The sequence below is a fragment of the Panicum virgatum genome, chromosome 6K, assembly GCF_016808335.1.
Source record: "Panicum virgatum strain AP13 chromosome 6K, P.virgatum_v5, whole genome shotgun sequence".
Classification (NCBI taxonomy): domain Eukaryota; kingdom Viridiplantae; phylum Streptophyta; class Magnoliopsida; order Poales; family Poaceae; genus Panicum; species Panicum virgatum.
The window spans coordinates 44,155,888-44,178,695 of NC_053141.1; the positions used below are offsets into that span (position 1 = coordinate 44,155,888).

Here is a 22,808-nt window from a genome sequence, read left to right on the forward strand (position 1 = left end):
CACTGCTGCGAGCTTCTTAACGGGCATGGTGGGCACTATGATACTAGTGCTTTCCATCGCACCGAAGATAAAACGATTTTTTTTAAAAATAATGAATAAATAGGAACCCTCACTACCACCCAGGGTTCAAAATTTCGGTGAAATTTCGGCGAAATTTCGGTATTTTTTTCGTTTTCGGTAGTTACCGGGAAGTGGAATTTCGGTAAATTTCGGTAAATTTCGTTTCAAAATTCAAAAATTCAAAAAAATTTGTAAAAAAATATGTAAAAAATATGATAAAAAACTAGGTGTTTTTATAAGCAAATAGGACTAGAACACACTCAAATCTAAGATCATTTGCTAGGCTAAAATTAATATTTGAAACCGTAATTTGAATGACTCGTCATTTCATGTGCAAAAATTTGTTTTCTCCCCTCGACTTCAACTAGACTTTGGTTTATCATGATATTGGTGAGGTACCTATTCAATTTCATATGCATACCTACAACTAGGATGATGATCCATCGGCCGGCCCGGGTGGACTATACTCTCATCAGTAGACTAGTAGATCTGGTTTCCTCGTGCTGTCCAATTAGGCTCGTCGTCAATCTTGCTTCGCTTTTGCCTTTTGCATCTGCTTTTATATTATCATCTAGCAGCTCTTTTCTTTTGTATGTAGCGGTGAGATCGAATGAGATGGCAGCTAAAGCCCTCTGTCTGCTGTAGTCTATTATTCTTAACCAGGCCCTCGATCTGGCTCCTCTTCTAGCTTTGTAGCCGGTAACTGTGGAGACTTGGGAGTTTTTTTTTTTGAAGTTGTGGCCATTGCTGATACGTGTTAAATTCCATTGGTAATTCTTCTCCATTGGCAACTGCAGATTAAGTCAGTTGTGGCCTTTGATCTGCCCCCACTTCGTGGAAGAAAGCTTTGCATTGCAATAGTAGGTCGGTGACTGTAACCTTGATTCCAGTGAATTTCCTCCGACGCCATTCCAGTCCCGAGGATAAGAAGAGAAGGTCAAATTCTTGCATCCACAGCATGCATGTGACCAAAATCTTAGGCCACAAGAGAATTGTCACCATCTATAGAGCAGGGAAAAAATTTCCGTTGGAAAACTGCCGGAAAACACACCTTTCAGAATGCTTTAACAATTCTCTATACAAATTGAATCAAACAAAAAATTCAAACACTGTCACATGAATTGATAACCAATTCAAATCATGTTTGTCTTGGATTTAAAACAACTTTCAATTGGATCAACTAATGTCCCTAAAAATTTATAGGAATATCCGCCATAACAAGAATAATAAAAGTCCAGTTGAGGCCTAAGAGAGAAAATGAAAGTTGTCACATGAAATGACAAGACTTTTAATTGGTAGTTTTTGAAATAATTAAATAACTTTCAAACCATTGCTCAAATGAAAAAGTTCCTGAAACAAAAGTTGTAGATCTCGAAAAACTGAACAAAGTTGGTATTCAAAAGTTTTTCATTTGACCTCGGGAACCATACGAAAATCACAACGGACATCATTTTCCGGTCGAAATCACCGAAATTTCGGTCGAAATCACCGAAATTTCGGTCGGAATTCACCGAAATTTCGTTTTTGAATTTGAATTCTCTTTCCGTTCGAAATTAGCGAAATTCGGCGAAATTTCGGCCGAAATTTCGTTTCCGGCAAACGGCGGGATTCGGAAAAAAAACGAAAAGGTAAACCCTGCTACCACCTGCATGATACATTAGTGGACCCAAAAGTTCATCGATGGGGAAAAGGTCACCTTCTTGCCCATTTCTCATGTCTCCATAGCTGAGATGATAAAACCGCATCCGTCCCTCTCAAGAAAAAGGCCCGGAAGAATCCTAGTGGAAAAAAAAATACGACGCCAGGTTTTTCAAACGTGCCAAAAACACCCGGAAACTCCCAAAATCCAGGGAAATATCATGCATTCGTGTCGAGGTCGAGCAGCATACCAAAATCACGTGAAAAGCAGAACCAAGAACATAACAAGATCGCTAGTAGACGCGTAAATTCTCCCAGTGTTGACAAAAAAAAAACAATTTTTTGAATTTCAGATAATGAAAATAGGAAGAATACGAGATAAATACACCACCATGCTTGATGCTGCTATACCCTCTATACGCATGTACGCTATGCCCGTGAAACCGTAGACGTCTCAGCCTCTCGGGTCTCGGCGCTTTTGCTCAGAGATTCCCTCTTCGGCGCCACCACCCTTTTCTTTCTCCTCCTCCCCTCTCCCTCCTTCGCTTCCCTACAAAAGCCGCGAGAAGCGGCGGAGACGAGGAGGAGGACCACCCCACCCTTTTGCGCCAGGGCCCCTCCCGTTCCGCGCATTCGCGTCCCCCACCCGCTCGAGGAGGAGCCATGGGCGTGGAGGAGGCGGGGCGCGCCCGCGGCGGCGGCGGCAAGAAGCTGGCGCTGGCGAGCATCGGCTTCGCGGACGTCCGCGTGGGCGCCGCCGGGGGTGCCGGCTACAGGGAAGGCCTGCTCGAGGTGGGGCTGCCCCTGCCCGGGCCCAAGGACGACGGGGGCCTCGCCGTCAGGCTGCCGGACGTTGGCGCCGCCGTCAGGGTGAGTAACTTGCAGATCTCAATGTCCCAGCCTGATGCCCGTTATGCTCCGGATGTGTGACGGTATGAGCGGGAAATGGTAGCTTTGATTGAGCATGTGGTTGATGAGATTGGAACGATTTGGGGGATTGGATTAGGGACAAAGGCGGGAGCTTGGCTTTCTCATCGAAAGCGTGGTGCCTGTTTGCTCTTAGAATAGGATTTGCGAGCGGTTTGAATTTTTGGAATCAGTTTTCTGGCAAAAGCAACAGCTTCTTTTATTATTCGAGATTTTTTTTCTGTTGTATATTCTTGGATTGGTTGAGATGGAAAACGGTTTTTATGGCTGTCTATTTTGCTGTGGTTCTAGCTGTTTGATGTACAGGTTTCAAACTACATGTCTAGTCTAATGTTTAATTTGTTCAAATATTGTGCCCATGCTGTTGGTAGCTTGCTATGGATCTTTTTTTTTCGGACGAACATTGCTATGAATCTTTGTCATAGGATCTTCTGATAAAGATAATATTTAATATAGTCACTTTGTTATCCATTTCGATAGCTGATTAGCTGACGTTTAACAGTTGGTAATTGTAGGGATGTTTAATACTTGTTCGTCATCTAGCAGGCATCACAAATTGGTATTGGTGGCTCCAGTTATAAAGTGCACTCTTAATCTGGTACCATAGTATGCATGCTAGTATTTTCTATTTTTTTCCAATAAAAGGTAAAAAAGAGTGCATTGGGTCCCATCACCCATGTGTCCCGTGTCCCATGTTTGCTGAATTCTTTTTGTACTTATCTTAGGAAGATATTTTTTGTTCAGAAGCAGACGTGGAGCTGATCACTTGAAAGCTATAGATGTATACTGTAGCCTGTTCTGATAACTATGAGATACCCATTGAGCCAAACTTTGCCTTCCATCTACAATTCCTTCGCATTTACATTTTTCTTTGGACATGAAAATTGGAAAGATAGATAAGCTTCAACAGGCTGTCATTTATATAGTTAGCTAATTTATTTGATTAGAGAAAATAGTGACATACCTTCTTATATGCCTTGGAGAATAAATTTGATTGTTTAATTCTTATGGCCATCTTGTGTGAATTGTGATATGTTCCTTTAAAAAATATCCTTTTTTTTGGGGGGGGGGGGGGGTGTCTTTACGCATCTACTGCAGGTAGAAAATAGTTGTCTTTTAGTTGTGTTCCTTTGGCATGCTTTTCCCTGTCCACATCCAACTTCCAGGTTGGTCTCAGTATTGTTAAACGACTACGGTACAACCTTCCCAGCTGTTTGTGATGTTACTTCTTCCTAGGAACTTTCATGACAACAGCTAGGGAAATGTAACCCCTTTGAGCTGTTGTGTAGAAATTCCCAGCTTTGGTCAAGGTTACAGACTAAGGATGTTTTCGGAAGAAAAGAAAATGCTGCATAGGCCCCCTAATTCTGCAGTCTGGCATAGGTTTTGAGAAAATGCATAGCAGACTAATAATACCTTTGGAAAAGTTACCTGAACATGCAGGTGCTTATCTAGACTAACAAATGCAACAGAAGGCTTAAAGAAGTAGCCATAATGTAAATTAGATTTTCCCCAGTGCCTCCATTGCAATTTTATGTTAAACACTTGTAAGTGGGAACTTTCTGAAAGAGTTTCTTGCTTATGAGCCTATAGTGTATTTTAAGCCTTTCCAAAGTGCTGATGGACTTATGAGTCACTGATCTCAGACTTGTATCTAAATGCAGACTTTTCTGAGGAATAGAGAAGTTGCAGAATTCGTCAGTGGAGCAATGGCCGGTGCAATGACCAAGGCTGTTCTAGCTCCTCTAGAAACTATCAGGTATTTGCCATACTTTAATCTATACATTTATGTATTGACAGTACTAAGTTTGATATCTTGCTAATCGACAAGTCTTAACATATTAGTTTGCTGGGATGAGTAAATTTGACTCTTGGCACACTAGGCATGCCGCTTATTTCTTGCTTGTATTTATTTGGAATGTGCAGGATTTCTTGTTTGTTTTGTTTCTCAGAATATGCACATCAGGGTATTATGAGTGTTTAAAATGTTTCAATCTGCTGGTCATTGTATGGTGACTGTATATATCTTAGGGTGATATAATATCAGTTGTTCTTTTCAAAGTAATTTACTGCACAAAGCCTATTCACTTTTTTTAGGAAACACCATCAACTTAAATGCAATTGTCATTAATTTGGAGAAACATCCAAAGTGCTCTTTTTGCTATCCTAATCAGAGTATATTCAAGTAAGCTGATATTGTTTGGTTGATTTCAGGACAAGAATGGTTGTTGGGGTAGGATCAAAACATATTTTTGGTAGTTTTGTGGAGATCATTGAACAAAATGGCTGGCAAGGACTCTGGGCAGGTAATACTATAAATATGCTCCGGATTATCCCAACTCAAGCAATTGAGCTTGGGACATTTGAGTGTGTCAAAAGGAGTATGGCATCTGCACAAGAGAAATGGAAAGAGGATGGGTGCCCCAAGATACAACTTGGCAATTTGAAAATCGAGCTGCCATTTCACTTATTATCACCGATTGCCATTGGAGGTGCAGCTGCTGGAATAGCTAGCACTTTAGCATGCCATCCTCTTGAGGTTCTTAAGGTACATCAGAGCTGAATCTACATGTTCAATTTTTGTGGATGCTATTCAATATATATTTTGTGGCAGAACTGTCTGGTTTGTAGTTCTACCATCTGTTCAGATCAGTTGCAGCAATGCCTCTGATCTTAATGATTGTTTTGATGTTTATTGCTTACAAACTATTTGTAATTATACTATTTTTTTTCTGTCACAGGACCGTATGACTGTCAATTGTGCGGCTTATCCTAGTATTGCCATTGCCTTCAACAAGATCTACCGAACTGATGGCATTGGTGGTCTTTATGCTGGTCTCTGCCCAACATTAGTTGGCATGCTTCCTTATAGTACATGTTACTATTTCATGTACGAGACAATCAAGACTTCTTACTGCCGCGCACAGAAAAAGAAATCTTTAAGCCGTCCTGAGCTACTGGTTATTGGGGCTGTTTCAGGTCAGGACTCAGTGCCACCTAAGATCTTACTTTGTTTCATTTTGATAACGAACATACAATTCCTCAAAATTCTTGAACAATATCCAGGAAATGTGATATTCCATTTGCATTAAATTTGGGATTTGAGTAAATTGCTTTTTTTCACTTGCTGTTGAATTTTCTAGGCCTAACTGCAAGCACAATCAGCTTCCCTCTGGAAGTCGCAAGAAAGCGGCTTATGGTGGGAGCCATACAAGGGAAGTGCCCACCCCACATGATTGCGGCATTAGCCGAGGTGGTTCGTGAGGAGGGCTTCAAGGGGCTTTTCCGAGGATGGGCAGCAAGCTCCCTGAAGGTCATGCCAACGTCCGGCGTCACCTGGATGTTTTATGAGGCGTGGAAGGATATCCTTTTGGCTCCACGGCTCCATGTCTAGCAAGAGCACGCAACTCAACAAGGGTATTAGCACTGCTGCAAAATAAATTTGTTCTGCTGTGTGGCCGTGTGGGATTTCCAAATCTTTTCTCTTTTCAAATTCCACATGTGCCAATGATGGAGGCAAAAGAAGGCCATCTTGTGCGGTTTGGCCGATGATCTGAAGCATTAGTTGTTTGTCCTCTGCTAACCTGGATTGTCTAATTAGTAGCAACTGTTAACAGACAGTCTCTGGGCTGGGAATGCATTGCCCCCAACCATTGTTATTGTGAAACTCTCACTAATGAATAAATAAGTTGCCTCTTCTCAGATGTGCCTCGCGAGTATCGCAGAAATGATGGAGTGCTTCGTGAGTCAATGCTCTACACTGCTGTTGCCGGTTGCACAAAACTGAGGTGAATCACAATGGCGGTTGATGCATTGTTTGTCCCCAAATCACAGTTGGGCACTTGTAAAATTCACTGTGTCTTTCTCATAGGTAATGACGAAACAAGATGCAATCTCCAAGGATAGCCATTTGTCCTCGGCTGCTAACTTCCAATGGCAGCTTCGTTCTCTTCCCATTGCAATCTCCACCGTCCATCCTTCATCGCACGGTGACCAGCTTCTCCTAGTCACCGTGCTATGCGTTAAACAAGCGAAGGCGCCAATTGGGGGAGACATCCTACACGGCGAGGGCTCGAACAACAGCCGGCCGCCGGCCATGTGCCCCAACGCGTCAACCACGGCGACTGCCGATGCAGACAGCGAGCTTGCAAAGCTTCAGGCCTCACGAGCCGCCATCGTCTCGGTCCTTTCCGCGGCCGCCGAGGCCGAGATCGACATCGATGCCGTCGGCGATCACCTAGCCGAGCTGCTGTCCCGCGCGTCGCCGTCCTCCTCCCACCTCCAGTCCCAGGCCGTGGCGGCGCGCGCGCTGCGCGCCCGCATCGACCGCGCCGTCGTCCCCGCCGAGCCCCTCCTCGCGGCGTTCCGCCACGTGTCCGCGCTCGCCGAGGAGGCCGCGCCGCCCGCGGACCCGGCCGACGCCGCGAGCGCCGTCGCGTTCGTCGACCGCGTGGACCAGCTCCGCGACGCCATCGAGGAGGTGGTGGCGCGCGGGGACGAGGCCGTCCGGCGGGTGGAGGAGGCCGTCGGGTTCCTTGGCCGGACCAAGGCCGCAGGCCGCGGCCGCGTGCGCAGGCTCACCGAGGCCGCCGCGACGCTGCGCGCCGTGTACGAGACGGAGGCCGAACAGATGCGCTTCGAGGGCCCGCTCGACGAGGCGCTCCTCGGCCTCCAAGACCTCTTCGAGGCGCTGCTCCTCAGGCTCAAGCACCCGGCGGCGCCCGCGGGCGACGACGACGACGACGTCGCCGGCGCCGACGGGGACACGGCGCCGTACGAGCTGGGCACCGACGACGAGGTGGAGGCCGCGACGAGGATGGCCAGAACGCTCGCCGGCAACGACTGCTTGGACATCTGCCTCGACATCTACGTCAAGGTGCTTGTTGTTTCTAGCTAGCTGCGACAGTTGCGGTGTGAGTAACCGAAATAACGGTGGGTGACGTCACGCAGACGAGGTACAGGAGAGCGGCCAAAGCGATGATGCGGCTGAACCCGGCGTACCTCAAGTCGTACACGGTGGAGGCCATCGACGGCATGGAGTGGGAGTCGCTGGAGTCGGCCATGGCGCTGTGGAGCCCGCACTTCCACGTGGCCATAGCCGCCGTGCTCGCGGCGGAGCGCCGGCTCTGCGCGCGCGTGCTCGAGCCCCTGCCGCCGGCGGTCTGGCCCGAGTGCTTCGCCAAGATCGCCGCCCGTATCGTCGCGGCCTTCTTCCGCTTCGCCGACGGCGTGGCCGCCGCGGCGCGCGAGCCCCAGAGGCTGTTCAAGCTGCTCGACATGCTCGACGCCGTGGTCCGGGAGCGGGGGCGCCTCGACGAGCTCTTCTCCAGCGAGTCGGCCACGCTGGTCGCCATCCGCGAGCGCACGCTCGAGGTGGAACGCGCCCTGGCGCGGGCCGCGGCCGGCGTCTTCTTCGAGTTCGGCCTCCGCATCGAGACGCACTACGTCACCGGCGCCGGCGCCGGCGCCGACGTGCCCAAGATCGTGCGGTACGCCGTGAACTACCTCAAGTGCCTCGCGTCCGACGACTACGGCGCGCTCATGGACACCGCGCTGCGGGCGGAGCGGGAGCGCGGCGGCGGCGAGGACGAAGACGGGAGCGAGGGCGGCGGCGGCGGCGGCCGCGCGCCGCTGGCCGAGGCGGCGTCGAACGTGCTGGAGGCGCTGCACCGGCACGTCGAGGCGGCGCGCCGGGTGTGCGCGGACACGGTGGCGTCGCACGTCATGGCCATGAACGCGTACTGGTACATCTACATGCGCGCCCGGGGTTCGGAGCTGGCGAAGCTGGTCGGCGAGGACACCATGCGGCGCCGGTACAAGGCGGCGGCCGAGGAGGCCGCGTGGGAGTACCAGGACGCGGCGTGGACGCCGCTGGTCCGGGTCGTCTGCGGCGGCAGCTCCGGCGCGCCCAAGACCTGGCCGGCCGCCGACGCCCGGGGAAAGGCGGCAGCGTTCGCCGACATGCTCGAGGATCGGGTGAGGCGGCACGGCGCGGAGTACAAGATCCCGGACGGCGACCTCCGGGGGCAGATCAAGACCGCGGCGGCCAAGGCAGTGCGCGGCGCGTACGCCGGCTTCTTGAAGGCCAACGACAAGGCATTGGCCGGCGGCCGGAGGGAGATGCTGCCGCTGGACGTCATCGAGAGAATGGTTGGGCGGGTGTTCGATGAAATGGGCGATGGAGTCGCCGGCAGCGTCGGCCGGGCAAGGAGCAGCCGGAGCCGGCGAGAGTCGAGGGACAGCGGCAATCTGGAGGGCTTTGGCGTCTAAAGAGGCAAACATGGCGCATAGGCGCCAATGCTGGCATGTACTTGCTGCTTGTGTTAGAACCAAGCAGAGAATGTTGTGTACTTGTGTAGACCCCTCAAGCCTTCAAAGAATGTTATGTAATCTATTAAAATCTACATTATTATGCTCATGAAAACTAATAAATTAAAATGAAAACATATTTATGAAATTTGAGGTACTACTTTTCTATAACCAACCAAACTGCGTTTGACATTGTTACCTTGGCTTTTATTGATAGATTGCGCAAAAAAATCACCAAAACACATTAAAAAAATTTGACGGCGGCTGATAGCCATATGCAGAAAATGCAGGTCGATGATCATCTCACCAGCACGCAATCAAGACACAGATAAACAGGGCTTTTATCCCACAACTGCGATGCAAGCAAGCAAATACATTACCGGGCACAGCTGATATGTATCGCATACAAACCATAACGCTAAACTCCTTTTGCACACAGCTAACCGACCACTATTATTCTGTAAATAGGCACACCCTAACATAGATACAGTGATGCACACGCTAAGCTGCTGTTCTAGAACCTGAAAAGACTACCCTGGAGAAAGTCACACCTATACAATCTTCGACGACAGTTTTGTTAGCCCGTCCGAAGGTACCGGAGTTCGACTTGTTTTGCTTTCTTCACAGCTGATGGATAGCAAAGATCAAGTCACCTCTCCTATGATGAATTTGTGGGTTCATTTCAAGAGTCCGAGTCAGTAGGTCCTGAAACATCACAGAATTGAACGAATTACTTATGATAATAATGCATCCAAAATAATCACTGAGAAGCTTAGTCTCAGTACTGAGGGAAGATGGTACTTACCTTCACCACAGAGCTGCTCAACTCGGCTTACAATGTGCTTGCCATAGGTGTACTTCCTCAATGCTTGCAGATGACCCTTTACACGGCTGAGGAGAAGTTCCCGTTGACTCTCATTGCATGTTTCGAGTATCTTCTGAACCACATAATTAGCATACTGGTCCTTCATCATTGCCTAATTGAACATAACAAATGGTTAGCAAATATAACCTAGGATCCAGTCAAGGGAAGACAAAGTTACAGAAGAAAAGAGGCTTGTTCAGTTTTTTCATGATCATAAGGTTCACAGCTCCAAGAAAGTTGGAAGCATGGAACTGAAAGGCAGACACTCATGGCATTATCTGATTTGTATGCTAGCACATGTATGTCATCTTCCTACCTCAGACCAGTTCACTTTAGCATTAGTTTCATAATCTCTCTGGGTCTGGAAAGAAATGGATGATGGAAACATCACGGGATTGAAGCTATTATACATACCAGCAAATTGTCATTGCCCTCTGTCTGCTCCACGATCTGCCTGATCAGAAGATCCCGCTCCACAATATCACCATGCTGAAAAGACTTCTCTATCACATTTGATGCAAATTTATTTTGGCTCATGGTGACAACCTGTCCAGCCAATTTAGTAATAATTTGGCTCCTCTCATGAGATTTTCCTCTTTCTAGAACATGCTGCAAAAGAACCAAAGAGAACAATAAGCTGACAAGCAAGACAGAAATGTATCAAACATTGGTACCTCATAAGAGAAAGGTGTTGAGTATCCACTATATTAAACTAAAAACAAATTTTACCTGTGTAACATAGTTGCCATACTGATCTTGAGCAAGGATGCATGCTGACTGCAAAATCTCATCTATTATGCACTGGCCTTGTGAATTACCACCACAATGCTCCAAAACTCTCTGCCAAGTATGATAAACATTAAAGAGACCACCAGAATCTCTCACCAAATTTGAATAAAATACTACTGTATATTACCTGAATTACACGGCAACCGTATGGGTGCATTGAAAGGCTAGCAACTTGTCCCTGAAAAGCAGATACTATGAAATCAATATGTTCCGTAGGGACACATTCAATGCACTTCTGGATAACATGATTTCCATTTTGATCACGAACACATCGCATAACATGTCCATCGAGCTCACGAACTAGATCTATTTTCTGCTCAAGTTCCATAACTTCAAGAGCCTACATGTTTTCAGAGAGAAGTTAGTGGAAGCAAGAATCAACAATGATAGCTGTTAGTTGCTTACACTAAGCTAGATGATAGCAAGAATCACATGAGAAGCTAAGCTGTAAGGTGCTTACACTGGATCACCAGCCTCAGTTACATTAGTAGATCTAGATTAATCAGTAAATTCTAAATATACAGAGCAAAACCATTTAGAATAGCATAGGTAAGTTCCCCTCTGAACACCGAACTGGTTACAAAAGGATAACCCTCTAACAATGACATGCAGTGGATATGGATGTTGTGATAGAAACCTACTGTGTATTTTTTGCAATAAGGAAAAGAAAAACAAAAGAAAGGAAGGAAGAAAGACTTTATTTATAGAGACAAATACCAGTAAGGAAAAACACTGATTGTTGGTAGAACATAAACTAAAAAGAATTGATCCCACACATACTTGTGGTAGTATATTAGATACCACATGTTTCAAATACATTAAGGCACCGCATGTTTCAAATGCTCACTCCACTACTGCTGCTATGCTCGTGTAAACCTTTTTTTTTTTTGAGGAAATATGCTCATATAAACCTTAGTAGAAACTTTGATCTGAATGTGTTCAAGAAAAGTTTTCATAAGAACTAAAGTAATTAACACTGCATTCTGGATCACACAGTTTTACCAAGACCGAAGCCATCTATCACAGGCACATGTAGTTAGTATCACCCAGGATATCACTTTACTCAGCAGCTAATGTCAAAATCAAGCAGAAGTGGTTTGAGACAAGTATCACAAGTTGATGAAAGAAATGCTATATACGAATAAATTGAGACATGGACTTGGATAAACATTGTATGTATTCCTATTATTGTTACAAAATATTCACATTTAACATAAAACATATTAGGAAAAGATTAAAGAGTACCTTCTGAATTACTCTGCAGCCATACATCTGAAGACTCAAAGGCAAAACATGACCAACAAGCTTAGTGCCAAGATCCCTCCTTTGCTCACGAGTTCCATGTTCAAAGAACTGCAATTGATTACATGTTATTTCTTCTAATACAACTCAAGTTTACTGGTTACTTGTTACAAGGCACGAATATGTGAGATGAAGTGACCAGATATGGCAATCAATAGACAAAAAAAATTACTGAGGCCTAGGAGATTCATCCTTAACAACAGCAGCATACCTTTTGGATCACATAGTTCCCAAAAACGTCAGTCATTAAAGATGCAGCATGAGGAAGAACTTCTGCAAAAACAGATGCCTTCTCTTCAGCAGTGCAGTTTTCCAACTTCTGCTGGATGAATCGGCTACCATGCTGGTCAGCGCTGAGATCAAGAATACCCCAGAATTAGCATACAAACCTTTATTTCTTGGAATGGATCTTAAGACAGGATGTGGGCTAACTCAATAATCAAACTCAATAATCAATACCGGACAACTAACCTGTATTCCACAATACGGCCTGTGATATCAGATAGCTCGACCCTACGTGCTCTGTTGGACTTTAGCTCTTCTAGGAAAGAACAGGCCTTTGGTTCATCAAACTTCTGCCTTTGAGGCTGCCCTTGAGTCCCTGAATTAGCAGTAATATTTCTGGTGGGGGACTGGAATCCAACAGAATCGTTTCTCCTGCCAGGAGGCAATGCTCCAGGCAATGTTTGTCCCTGAAACACCGGACTGGTAGGGTAACTCATCGGTATGTAGGGTGACATGGCTTGATAATTTGGAACAACTCCTCTTCTGGATGTGGGAGAATTAGGAAAACCTCTTGGAAGCTGAAGCGTCTGATCAGATGGGTATGCAGTTTGAGGCATCATCTTTTGTGGATCAAAGCTTTCAGCTGGATTCCCAGCAACAGTAAATCTTGGACCCATTGTATTGTATTGATTTCCACCAGTATACTGAAGTAAAGAGGGGTGCTGAAAGAAATGAATGAAGTTTGGGTCGGGAATGGATGGCTGCATACCAACCCCAAGTTGTCCATACATTTTATATGACTGCATAAAATCTGTTCCCCCAATAGGATTCCCAGTTGAAGGAAAACCAGATGGCCTGCCACTAAAGCTTGGAGTCATAGGACTGTCAAGAGGCGTAGCAAGAGAACCTTGGGGAGCATAACTAGCCATAAAAGGTGGCAAAACTGAACCAGTTACAGGGTACCCTCCAGTTCCAATTGAAGTTGGAAATGCATTAGCAGGGTGCAAATTCTGATAATAAGGGCTTCCAAAAGAATTTGGTGTGAAGAAAGGTGATGTCATTCCAAGCTGCGGTAAAAATTGCTGCATGTCACCAGCAGGTAACTTGAGCTGAGTATGAGACAGGTTATCAGCAAAAGGAACATGGGAAAAATGTGGTCCTTGAGGGGTCATTTGAATAGGATCGCCTTGGGCTGGTAGCAAGGGGCCATACTGCTGCAAGACATTGTCCTGCCACTTCTGGTTAACAGATGAGGATGAATGGCCATCCAAACTTAACTTCAAATTCTTCATATTGGAGTCCACATTATCAAGCTCAGTAACAGCTGTGCCACTGCCAAGCACAACATTTCCAAGTTTGGTGTCTACGGCCGACTTTTCTTGCTGAGAAATTTGCACACCAGTATTACCAGTATATGATGAGCTGGAAATGGGCGATGACGAAATATCATTGCTAATAGTACTTTTCAGTGGGCTATTTGGGGCCCAAGAGTTCAAATCCGATTGCTTGACAGCATCAACTGACAAACTCCTTGACAAATTTATGTCAGAACGTACAGTCATAGCATCACCAGTGTTGCTATTTGAAGGATTAGAAGATGAACTATCAGGCAAAGACGCCACACTCTGCTGAAAGCTTTCCTGAAGAAAATATAAACAGATGATGATAAGGCCATTTGTCACAGTCAACAGAAAATCAAAGCACTAATTCAAACATCATTTGTAAATAGAAAAGGGAAAGACTAAAGTAAGAATTGGGAAGGAACAAGCAAATACAGAAGAATTAATTCCATAAAACACAAATGTTGCACCGCTAGATTTCTTTTAGAACTTGTTAACAGCTTATGAGCAGTAGCAATGGATTTTGGAAAGCAATTATATTTTATTTTTTTTACATATGTTTACCAATTAATAACTGTTATCGTAGAACATAAACCAGCGAAATCTTTTCCACATTTTGTTAACTTTATACTTTATAAAAACTCTAAAGTGATCTAGATAGACTTAAGTGCTGACATTTAGTTTGTCACATGGTAAGATATTGGGAATCATTGGATCAATCACTTTTTCAAGTGACTCAAAAGGAACCTTAGTTTTCAGCTTTTATATATACAAAGATCATTAAACATATTCTAAATGGGGCTGAAATGGACTGTGACATAAGAGCAATAATGTTTATTTCTACCTTGTTAATACAGCAAATTCAGTGGCCTCATAACATAAGATAATCATTGTGTAAGTATGATGAAAAGTTGATATCTTATTTCAAGTTCAGGCAAGTAAAAAAGATCACACCATCCCTGTTCACTCATCCCCCCCCCCCCCCGCCCCACCAAAAAAAAAATCAAATCATAAGTTGGATAAGATATAATATTACAATCAAAAACCAACCCAGCTTTCCATGTCACTACACTAACTAGCATATTTCAGAACAATAATAGACTATTTTTCTTTGGTACATATACCTACAGATTGAATGCATGCAAAAGCCTAAACCAAAAAATTGGCACATATTGTTAAAGGTAGAATTAATGCAACAGCCCAGACAGCAAAAGAGTGTTTAATCCATGTCAAGCACTTACCAGCATAAAATCCTGGCTCTCAAAGTTGGATGCACTGGAGATAATATGGGCATCCTCCACTGAACTTGAATCCAATCTTGGAGATTTATCATCCTCTGGTTCTTCTTTGTGAGTTGATAGAGTAGCTCGAGGAACATATATGGAGCTTTTGCTGCTGTTATCTTGGGAGACCACCCTCCATTCTTTAGCCTTGCCAACCCGGTTCATTAATCGGCGGCTCTCCCTCGAAATAAGTGGTGGAGGGAGCCTTGGGTTCAGATTCACCTTAGACCCATAATACTCAAAATATGCTGGATCAGCACACAGTTGCTCCTCGGACTTGGAACTGTCAGTCATGTTATCCAAGTTTGCCAAACTGGCTTCAAAGCTCCCACTCTGCTGGCCAATGAGATGACCAAGAGCAGCAAGAGATCCTTCCATGCTAGGTGGTGCACTTCCACTGCGATTTGGGACAGATTCCCTCCAACCCCCATAGACCCCAGTGCCATTATCCACAAATCCCAAATCTTCCCCTGAAAGGCCACCCACTGAAGAGTCAAATGCACCAAAGCCCTTACTCCAGTCCCTAGCCCCTGTCCCACCAATTAATCGGACAGCACTCTCAGTAGCCATTAGACTGCAGAGAGAAATTGGTCGTTTAGTGCTAATCAATTGATAAAATATGCAAGGAGCTCAACCTTTTCTAAACCAGATTATGGAAGCCTAAATGTTTGGTACTGCAACAAGTAACAAGAATGGGTGTGTCGAGCAAATACATTCTAGATTTCATTTCTAGGGGGTCCATATTGGATAATGGTAAAGAGACAACCTAACAGAAAAAAACATACATGAAGGGTAACTAAAAATGCTGCTTTAGCCAGATAATACCATATGTGCACAACTTTGATAGCTCAGGGCCTAAATTTAAACACAGAAACATAGCAGGGAGCCACAGTTGATCTAAATGACAAATCAAAAATGGAAAAGTTGCAAAGGTGAGCCAGCTATTTGGTCACACACATCTAGCGCCCCAACTGCAATGGCATCACCAATGGCTCAGATAGGCCTTTGGGATGTAATCGTGCACATATCCATCAAGTTTCAACACAAACCTAGGCCACTTCCTACCTCATCAATCATCTCCCAATCAATCTAATGGGGAAAAAATAAAATTTCCATACGAGATCAGACTTTGTAGCCGCTGGACTAATTCCCCGAGAGAAAGCACTTTTTTCTCACAAACAAGCACACAAGGCACTCCAAAACCAGTCGAAACACTAGAAGAGTGGCCAAATTCAGGAATACCCACAAACCCTTGTTGATAGGCAGAACACACTCCTGCAATTCGAACCCTTGACTCTGATCCCAGAATCACAGAAATGCACAAATTCCCCTCCTCAAAGGTGACTAGCCAACACTCAAGCAGTCAAGCTCCAACCACAGCCCGAAATTGCCCCCAAAAATCCAGCAAGCACAAGCATGCTTAGGATCACACTGCCGCACCAGTCAAAAGGAGAGAACGAAATACAGAGAGGGAAAGGAACAACCTTGTGGCCCCCGATCCAGCCGGCTAGCAGCCGGAAACCCTAAGCCTCAAGCACCAGCGCCGCCACCAGCGGCCCTCCTCCGGAAGCTCGCCGTAACAAGCTTCTCCCTTTCTCCAGAGGAACAAACCACCTCAGCCTTATCCACCCCTTCGAGAACACCCTCTCACGCAGAAGCTTTCCTTTCCTCCTCCACCTCCACCTCCTCCGCTTTACCCTATTTATTTTGCGAATCAGTGGAGAAAACGATGGACAACAGGAGGGTTAAACAGGTGCAGCTGTACTGATGGGTCGCTTCTAAAACCCGCAGACCACCTGGGCCTGGGCGGCTAGGCTGGGTGCCACTGCGGTGGTGTGCTTTGGGAGGCTGTGTGCAGCAGAGATGGGACGGATGGGGTCACAAGGCATCGGTTGCGTAAGGGGAACTAGGGCGGCAGGATTATGCGGTAGCAGCACTACGCATACACGGAGATTGGGGACACGCTTTAAGCTTTTCTCCGGAAATAAAGAGGGTCAGATGTTTTTTGAGGAAGGAATGGACTTTTGAAACGGCAAATGTTTTGCTAAAGTTAAACCTAATCCATAGGTATGATACTAGGAGGTAAGTAAATACTAAATAGATTTCATTTCTATCCTTTCGTCTAGGCATGTTTGTTTAGTACTGTGCGTAATAATATTTGTTAGGAGGCAAATGAAATATGCAATTAAAACACCCTTTATTACTTTCTCAGGCACTTATCGAAGCTTTAGTATTTGGTAGCGCAACAAGTAGCAATAAGTTTGTCAAGCAAATGCATCACAGATTTCATTTCTAGCAGTTTATATCAGATAAAAAATAAGCATACAGAAAAAAAAAACATACACAAAGGGTAATGTTACTTGGACCTGGTAAGTAATATCAAAATAACCAAACTTTGACGGCTCACGGCATCAGAACAAATGAAAAACAGAAACATAGCACACAGCAGTAGAGTCTCAATTGATGTAAATGACAACTGGACAAGTTGCCAAAGTGAGCCAGCCATTTGGTCACGTTTTCTAACATCTAGCGCCCCAGCAGCAGTTACAATTCATATAAGGCGCAAAAAAGACAAGGCTTTTGGAGTGCAATCAAGCAGATATCCATCGCATGCACACCAACCTCGTCCCCTGCCTACCTCAGCAATCTGACACCTCCCATTCCCCCCACAGAATTTAGTGTGGAAAAAACAAGCTTTTCATACGAGATGAAACACGAGCGACGCGACGCTGGACTAATTCCCCAAGCGAAAGCACACTTTTTCCCTCATATACAAGCCCACAACGCATTCCGCTACCTGATCGAACACCGGACGAGTAACCAATTTCAGGAAGCCCAAAAACATTCCTGCGATTCCATCAAAGGAAGTCCTTCACCCGCCCGAACCCCAGCATGACAACAGCGCATGCATTCCCCTAACGCAAAGGCGGACTAGCAAACACTCAAGCAGCCAGGCTAAAGCCACAGCCCAAAGAAAAAACCCCAAAATAAAGCAAACCCCAAGCGCGGTAGCAGCCCGCCGCGACACCAGTCAACAGTGGAGATGACGAGACACGGGGAGGGAAAAGGCGCGACCTTGGGGCCTCCGAGCCGGCTGGACGGCGGGGGCCGAAACCCTAGGCGGCCGAGCGAGCAGCAGCACCAGCGACGCCGCCGCCGCCACCAGCAGCAGCCCTCCTCCCGAAGCTCGCCCCGCGACAAGCCTTGCCCCCCTTTTCTCCGGAGCCAGCAACCACCTCGGTGGCCTTATCCACGGCTTCGGAAAACAGTCTCTCTCCAGAAGCTTTCCTTTCCTCCTCCTCCACCTCCTCCTCCTCCTACGCTTTTCCCCTTTTTTTTCTTTTGCGACTCGGTGGAGACGACGATGAACGGCGAGACGGGACTCAATCCGAATGAATGAACGGGGGGTGCGGCCGTACCGATCGGTCGCTTCTAAAACCCTCGAACCGCCTGCGAGCGGTGCTGGGACGGACGGGGTCACGAGCCGGCGTTCGCGTACGGGGGCCTAGGACGGCAGGCAGCAGGGATTCTGCGGCGGCGTCGCTACGCGTACACGGAGTTTGGATTGGACACGCTCCAGGCTTATCCTTCGATGAGAATGTGAGGAAGGGTTTTGTGTTTACTGTTTTTTAAGGAAGGAATTAGAATCATGAGCATGGAGATGGTGAATCAGGAAATATCTTGCTAAATTTAATACAGCCTAATCCACAATTTCCATATGCGTGTATTAGGAGGTGACCAATGTTATTGTTATTATCTTTTTCATTTGGACAATTTGTTTAGCGTTGTGCACTTTGTTTGTTGTGAAGAAAGATGGGCATTCCTATGAGGGTTTAGATCCTAGAGTTCAACTCCACTTATTTGCATGTCAGATAGTCAGTATAAATATGATCTAATTGTTAATCTAATTGCATAGATGATGACAAATGGGTCATTGGAATCCACTAGCACTTGATTAGCTCTTATCAGGTGATGTTTAGTTCCACTAGCACATCTAGAGCTAAATTTTAACACCATTATTTTAGCACATTCAAACATCCCCTTATTTGTCAGAGACAGTTCTGAAGTAGTACTAGCACATATTTCTTCTCATGATGAGTGCTTGTATTGAATGTTTGTTTGTTAGTATAAATGGTATATATTCCATTTGGATATAATCCTTTCCTTTTTAATGCTTAATACTATATCTATTGTCTCTTTTTGTTTGGGGATGATGTTCCCTCACTAAATGCAAGCCTCTTGAAAAAGATATTATTACCACTCGTTATATAACATGGAACTCGAAAAGGCAGCAATTTTTGTTTCTAGATAGCGCTGAGCTAAGTACTCCTTTGCTGGTATTCTTTTGTGGTGCACTGTGTGTCTCCTTGTAGCAACAGCCGTTATTTTAAGTCTTGTTGACTTGTTCCAGTGCCATTGCTGCCTGCGCTACGGTCTTCGGAGGAAACGTCAAGGGAGCGCGTGCTCCACCATTGCATAGAAAGAGCTCTGGGCTTGGCCTGATCCCATCCAGCGCCAGTTTTTTTTTCATACTATTTGCTTCTGTCAGAGACAGTGTCATTCTTCGCCATAACATTTTTTCGAGAGTGCATTAAGGGCGCGTTTAGTTTCAAAAATTTTCACCCAAAAATTTTCACCTCCCCTTTAAACACATATATGAAGTACTAAATGTAATTAAATAACAAAACTAATTATACAGTTTGGATGTACATGACGAGACGAATCTTTTAAGTCTAATTAGTGCATGATTAGCCATAAGTGCTACAGTAACCCACATGTGCTAATGACGCGGTCAAAGACCTCAAAAGATTTGTCTCGTGGTTTCCAAATGAGTTCTGAAATTAGTTTTTTAATTAGTGTCCGAAAAATCTTCCCGACATCCGGTCAAAGTGCTGATTTGACATCCAAAAATTTTTGGATGGGGAACTAAACGCGCCCGAAGTGCACGTGCACACTGCTTTTTCCTCGTACAACCGAAGAATTTACTGACATTGTCTCAAAAAAATAATTAAAATACCGTAGCGTGATAAATGTAAACCAAAATGATGTGCACACATGCTTCTTCGCAATAACATTTTTTCATACTATCTTGCACGTGATAAATGTAAACCAAAATGATGAGGTTGTATAAAATTAAAAAAAAAATCAATTTTTTTTAAAAAAATTGTTACGCTAGCCCGCAGGGACATGTTTATCACTAAATCGTGCTCCCACATGCTGATTTGCTTTCCTAAAAAAACATGCTGATTTACTTTTTTTTTCCGAGAGGACTGGACGGCGTGGGCCGGGAAGCCCACACGGCAGGCCCGAATGAGGCCCAGTCTGGAAGCCCGTTGTTCCGTTTCCTGCCCAATCCTATCCGTCCATCTGTGGGCCCACTGGCTCGAGGGGACGAGGGCCGGCCGCTTCTCTTGTTCCGGAAGGCCGCCGCCGCCTGCGCCTCCTCCGGCATGCCGGGATCCGGGGCGAAGCCTCCCCCCCATATCCTACATTAATTCCCCACCCCGAGTTCGGATCGATTTCTTGTTGTCGGTAAGCATCGCAGCTCGTATCGATCGTGATCTGGGAGCTGGTTTCGTTTTGTTCCACCATGATTTCTCTCTGATGCTGGTTTGTATGTCGATCGATCCAGAGCTGGAATGGCCGGCCGCTTCGCGTTCCAGAAGTTCGCCTCCGGGATGTCGAGATCGACGGGTCGCCTCAGCGCTCGCGCGTCTGCTTCTGCTAGGGCCGCCGCTCCGGACATCCTCGTCCCCCGTGCCTCGGTACGTACGAGATTCGGTTGCCCGGCCTACGAATTGGGGCGGATTCTTTCTGGAATTTCTCCTGTCTCCGCTGCTCGTAATGGATGAAATTTCAGAAAAAAATTTTGGGGACGAGCATCTTCCCTAATAAACACCGCCCGATATGATAGTATTGGAATTGGAATATCCCAATACCATTTTCATAGATTATTGGGAGATATGCTTTTACAGTTCTTCAAACCTCATCTCAATACAATTAATATATTGGGAGAGCTAAAATTCCCCCTTATTTGAGGGGAGTTGGAGTGAAATATTGGGACAATCCAATAATTATTGTGGAAAGTGAAATATTGGTACCCTTTTTCGCTCCCAGATACTCGATCGCCTTGTTGGTACGGTTTCGCAGGTACCACGCGGAGATCGATCGAGAGCTGGAATGGCCGGCCGCTTCGTCTTCCAGAAGTTGGCCTCCGGGATGTCGAGATCGACAAGCCGCCTCAGCGCTCACACGTCTGCTTCTGCTAGGGCCGCCGCTCTGGTCATCCCCCGTGCCTCGGTACCTACGAATTCCGGTTGCCCTACGAATCGGGGTGGCTCGTACTAGTTCAATTCGACGATGCTTAGAATTCGGAGCTAGCTGTATTTCTTAATTCTATTTTTCCTTGTTGGAATTTGGCCTGTCTCCAGTGCCCGTAATTGATGAAATTTCTGATTTTTTTTAGAGGACGACTGCTAAAGTTCTCACCTTTTTTGTTGCCCAGGAAGCTGGCATCGGAACCATCAGCAATGGAGCTGCAGTTCATCCCGGTGCCGCGGTTGGCTATGTAAATTGCTACCTTTTCTCCACTCTGTAACTGTTCATCATTACTGGATAAAGCAAGTTCTATTCGGCCTCTACATTCATGAAATTTATGAAGTTCATTTATAGGGTTAACCTTAGGCCAGGTTTACTTTTTGTGACAAAACGCCAAGTTTAAACTGTTCTTAACTCGTTTTGTGCTTGCATCTCGAAAATAAATGGACAAGAGATCTCAATGGACAATGTTCCTTAAAATCTTATCTGCGCACCTGAAGTTTTCGGTTGTTATATAGTTTGACAAGATTGCACTATTGCAGCAGGGCTGTAGTACTGCTGGTCACTTTTATCTTGTGAATGAATGAAACATCTGTCGCTAGTTCACATTCTGACTCCTGATCCTGCTGCGTAATGCAGGCTGCTAAAGCAGGCTGGCCAACGACGACTGGGATGCCATCAACTGTCGTCAAGAAGCCAACCTTCCTGGTTTCTGTTGGAGGAATGAAGCGAACTTATTCATCTGGTGCACCCAACAAGCTCGGACTTTGGGGAGCCAAACTGGCAGCTTGTTGGCGAGACAGAGGTTCAGTTTGGAATCATCCGATAGCTAAAAGGCTGGGACTGTAAGTACCTCGATTGTTTCCTCTTAATGACTCCTAGATGAATAAGTCTATTGTGTTTAAACCATGCCTCCTCCTTTATGAATGTTTCTTTCTGCTTTCATTGATTCCTTTATCAAATTTCATTTCATTTGAGCTTACTCTCTGTCATGTTAGCAAGAATTTAGGTTGGTCAATCTTTAGTAATGGTTACTAGCTTTATTAGAACTGGCATGCATGATGCAAAAGGCATGCAAGAACAGATCTCGTCGAGTAAGCAAAGTTAATTGAGACTAATAAGAAGATTTTGGGGCAAGTATATATGGAAGTTGCATATTACTAGGCTAGTTAAAACTGTTTTTTTTTCCTCTCCCTGTAATGAAAAGAAATTGCCTGCGACGATGATGATTGAGTTAGATATAGGTTCATCTGTTCCAGATAACTAATATGCACATCGACTTTTGTTTTCTGACGTGCAGGGATGACGAATTGGATAGAGCATGGATTAAATCAATGTTCATTATTCCTTTTATTATCTATTGTTTGATCACTATGTATTTTGTCCCACGACCAGGGGACTATGGGCATGGCCATAGTGGTTCCCGTGGTTGCTCTGGTTGCTGCCAGTGCCTTGCCGGTGGTTCAGAATCCTCAAACAACAGGCGAGATGAAGCTTGAGGACGGAGGGCGTGATGACCTGTCTTGTTCTTTCTTTTTCGAGGATGTACATACGCTGTGCTTCGGACTTTGTCGTTGCTACCCTTTCATGAATCATGATGCCTGCGTGCAACAAAATGGGGATTTATTTCGTGCCCGGAGTTTCTGAATGGCGTGTCTGGCGAAGCACGGTACTGCTGCGTGCGTGCTTTGCCTGCGTGGTTCGTCATGCATCTCCATCTCCATAGTAGATGTAGATGAATGACAACTAGAC

At 45.5% G+C, this 22,808-nt stretch overlaps 4 protein-coding genes across 8 annotated transcripts; 3 read left to right on the forward strand and 1 right to left on the reverse strand.

Annotated features, from left to right (window-relative positions):
* The first annotated feature begins 2,132 nt into the window (after window positions 1–2,132).
* On the forward strand, window positions 2,133–6,327 carry LOC120712879 (probable mitochondrial adenine nucleotide transporter BTL1). Its single transcript, XM_039998797.1, has 5 exons — window positions 2,133–2,568; window positions 4,290–4,384; window positions 4,840–5,173; window positions 5,367–5,604; window positions 5,769–6,327. The coding sequence occupies exons 1-5, from the start codon at window positions 2,362–2,364 to the stop codon at window positions 6,017–6,019; spliced, it is 1,125 nt and encodes a 374-aa protein (XP_039854731.1). The 5' UTR covers window positions 2,133–2,361; the 3' UTR covers window positions 6,020–6,327.
* LOC120712878 (exocyst complex component EXO70I-like) lies at window positions 6,275–9,071 on the forward strand. The gene is made up of 3 exons (XM_039998796.1): window positions 6,275–6,413; window positions 6,497–7,501; window positions 7,576–9,071. Exons 2-3 carry the CDS (start codon window positions 6,500–6,502, stop codon window positions 8,893–8,895), a joined length of 2,322 nt encoding a protein of 773 aa, XP_039854730.1. The 5' UTR covers window positions 6,275–6,413; window positions 6,497–6,499; the 3' UTR covers window positions 8,896–9,071.
* A 185-nt stretch (window positions 9,072–9,256) lies between these two features.
* LOC120712880 (pumilio homolog 5-like) lies at window positions 9,257–18,278 on the reverse strand. Of its 3 annotated transcripts, XM_039998799.1 has the most exons (11): window positions 17,814–18,140; window positions 16,223–16,436; window positions 14,697–15,312; window positions 12,362–13,755; window positions 12,102–12,243; window positions 11,834–11,941; window positions 10,716–10,928; window positions 10,529–10,639; window positions 10,214–10,408; window positions 9,740–9,911; window positions 9,257–9,639 (listed from the first exon to the last, which is right to left on the reverse strand). In XM_039998799.1, the coding sequence occupies exons 3-11, from the start codon at window positions 15,306–15,308 to the stop codon at window positions 9,617–9,619; spliced, it is 2,970 nt and encodes a 989-aa protein (XP_039854733.1). In that variant the 5' UTR covers window positions 15,309–15,312; window positions 16,223–16,436; window positions 17,814–18,140; the 3' UTR covers window positions 9,257–9,616. The 3 variants fall into 3 exon arrangements, with proteins under 3 accessions (XP_039854733.1, XP_039854734.1, XP_039854732.1); XM_039998800.1 differs by lacking the exons at window positions 16,223–16,436; window positions 17,814–18,140 and adding an exon at window positions 18,158–18,278; XM_039998798.1 differs by lacking the exon at window positions 16,223–16,436 and having other exon boundaries at window positions 17,814–18,269.
* A 1,833-nt stretch (window positions 18,279–20,111) lies between these two features.
* On the forward strand, window positions 20,112–22,767 carry LOC120712881. 3 transcript variants are annotated; one of them, XM_039998801.1, is made up of 5 exons: window positions 20,112–20,270; window positions 20,371–20,503; window positions 21,244–21,306; window positions 21,696–21,901; window positions 22,357–22,698. In XM_039998801.1, the coding sequence occupies exons 2-5, from the start codon at window positions 20,378–20,380 to the stop codon at window positions 22,553–22,555; spliced, it is 594 nt and encodes a 197-aa protein (XP_039854735.1). In that variant the 5' UTR covers window positions 20,112–20,270; window positions 20,371–20,377; the 3' UTR covers window positions 22,556–22,698. The 3 variants fall into 3 exon arrangements, with proteins under 3 accessions (XP_039854735.1, XP_039854736.1, XP_039854737.1); XM_039998802.1 differs by lacking the exons at window positions 20,112–20,270; window positions 20,371–20,503 and adding an exon at window positions 20,841–21,038 and having other exon boundaries at window positions 22,357–22,767; XM_039998803.1 differs by lacking the exons at window positions 20,112–20,270; window positions 20,371–20,503 and adding an exon at window positions 20,841–21,020 and having other exon boundaries at window positions 22,357–22,767.
* Window positions 22,768–22,808: the final 41 nt, after the last annotated feature.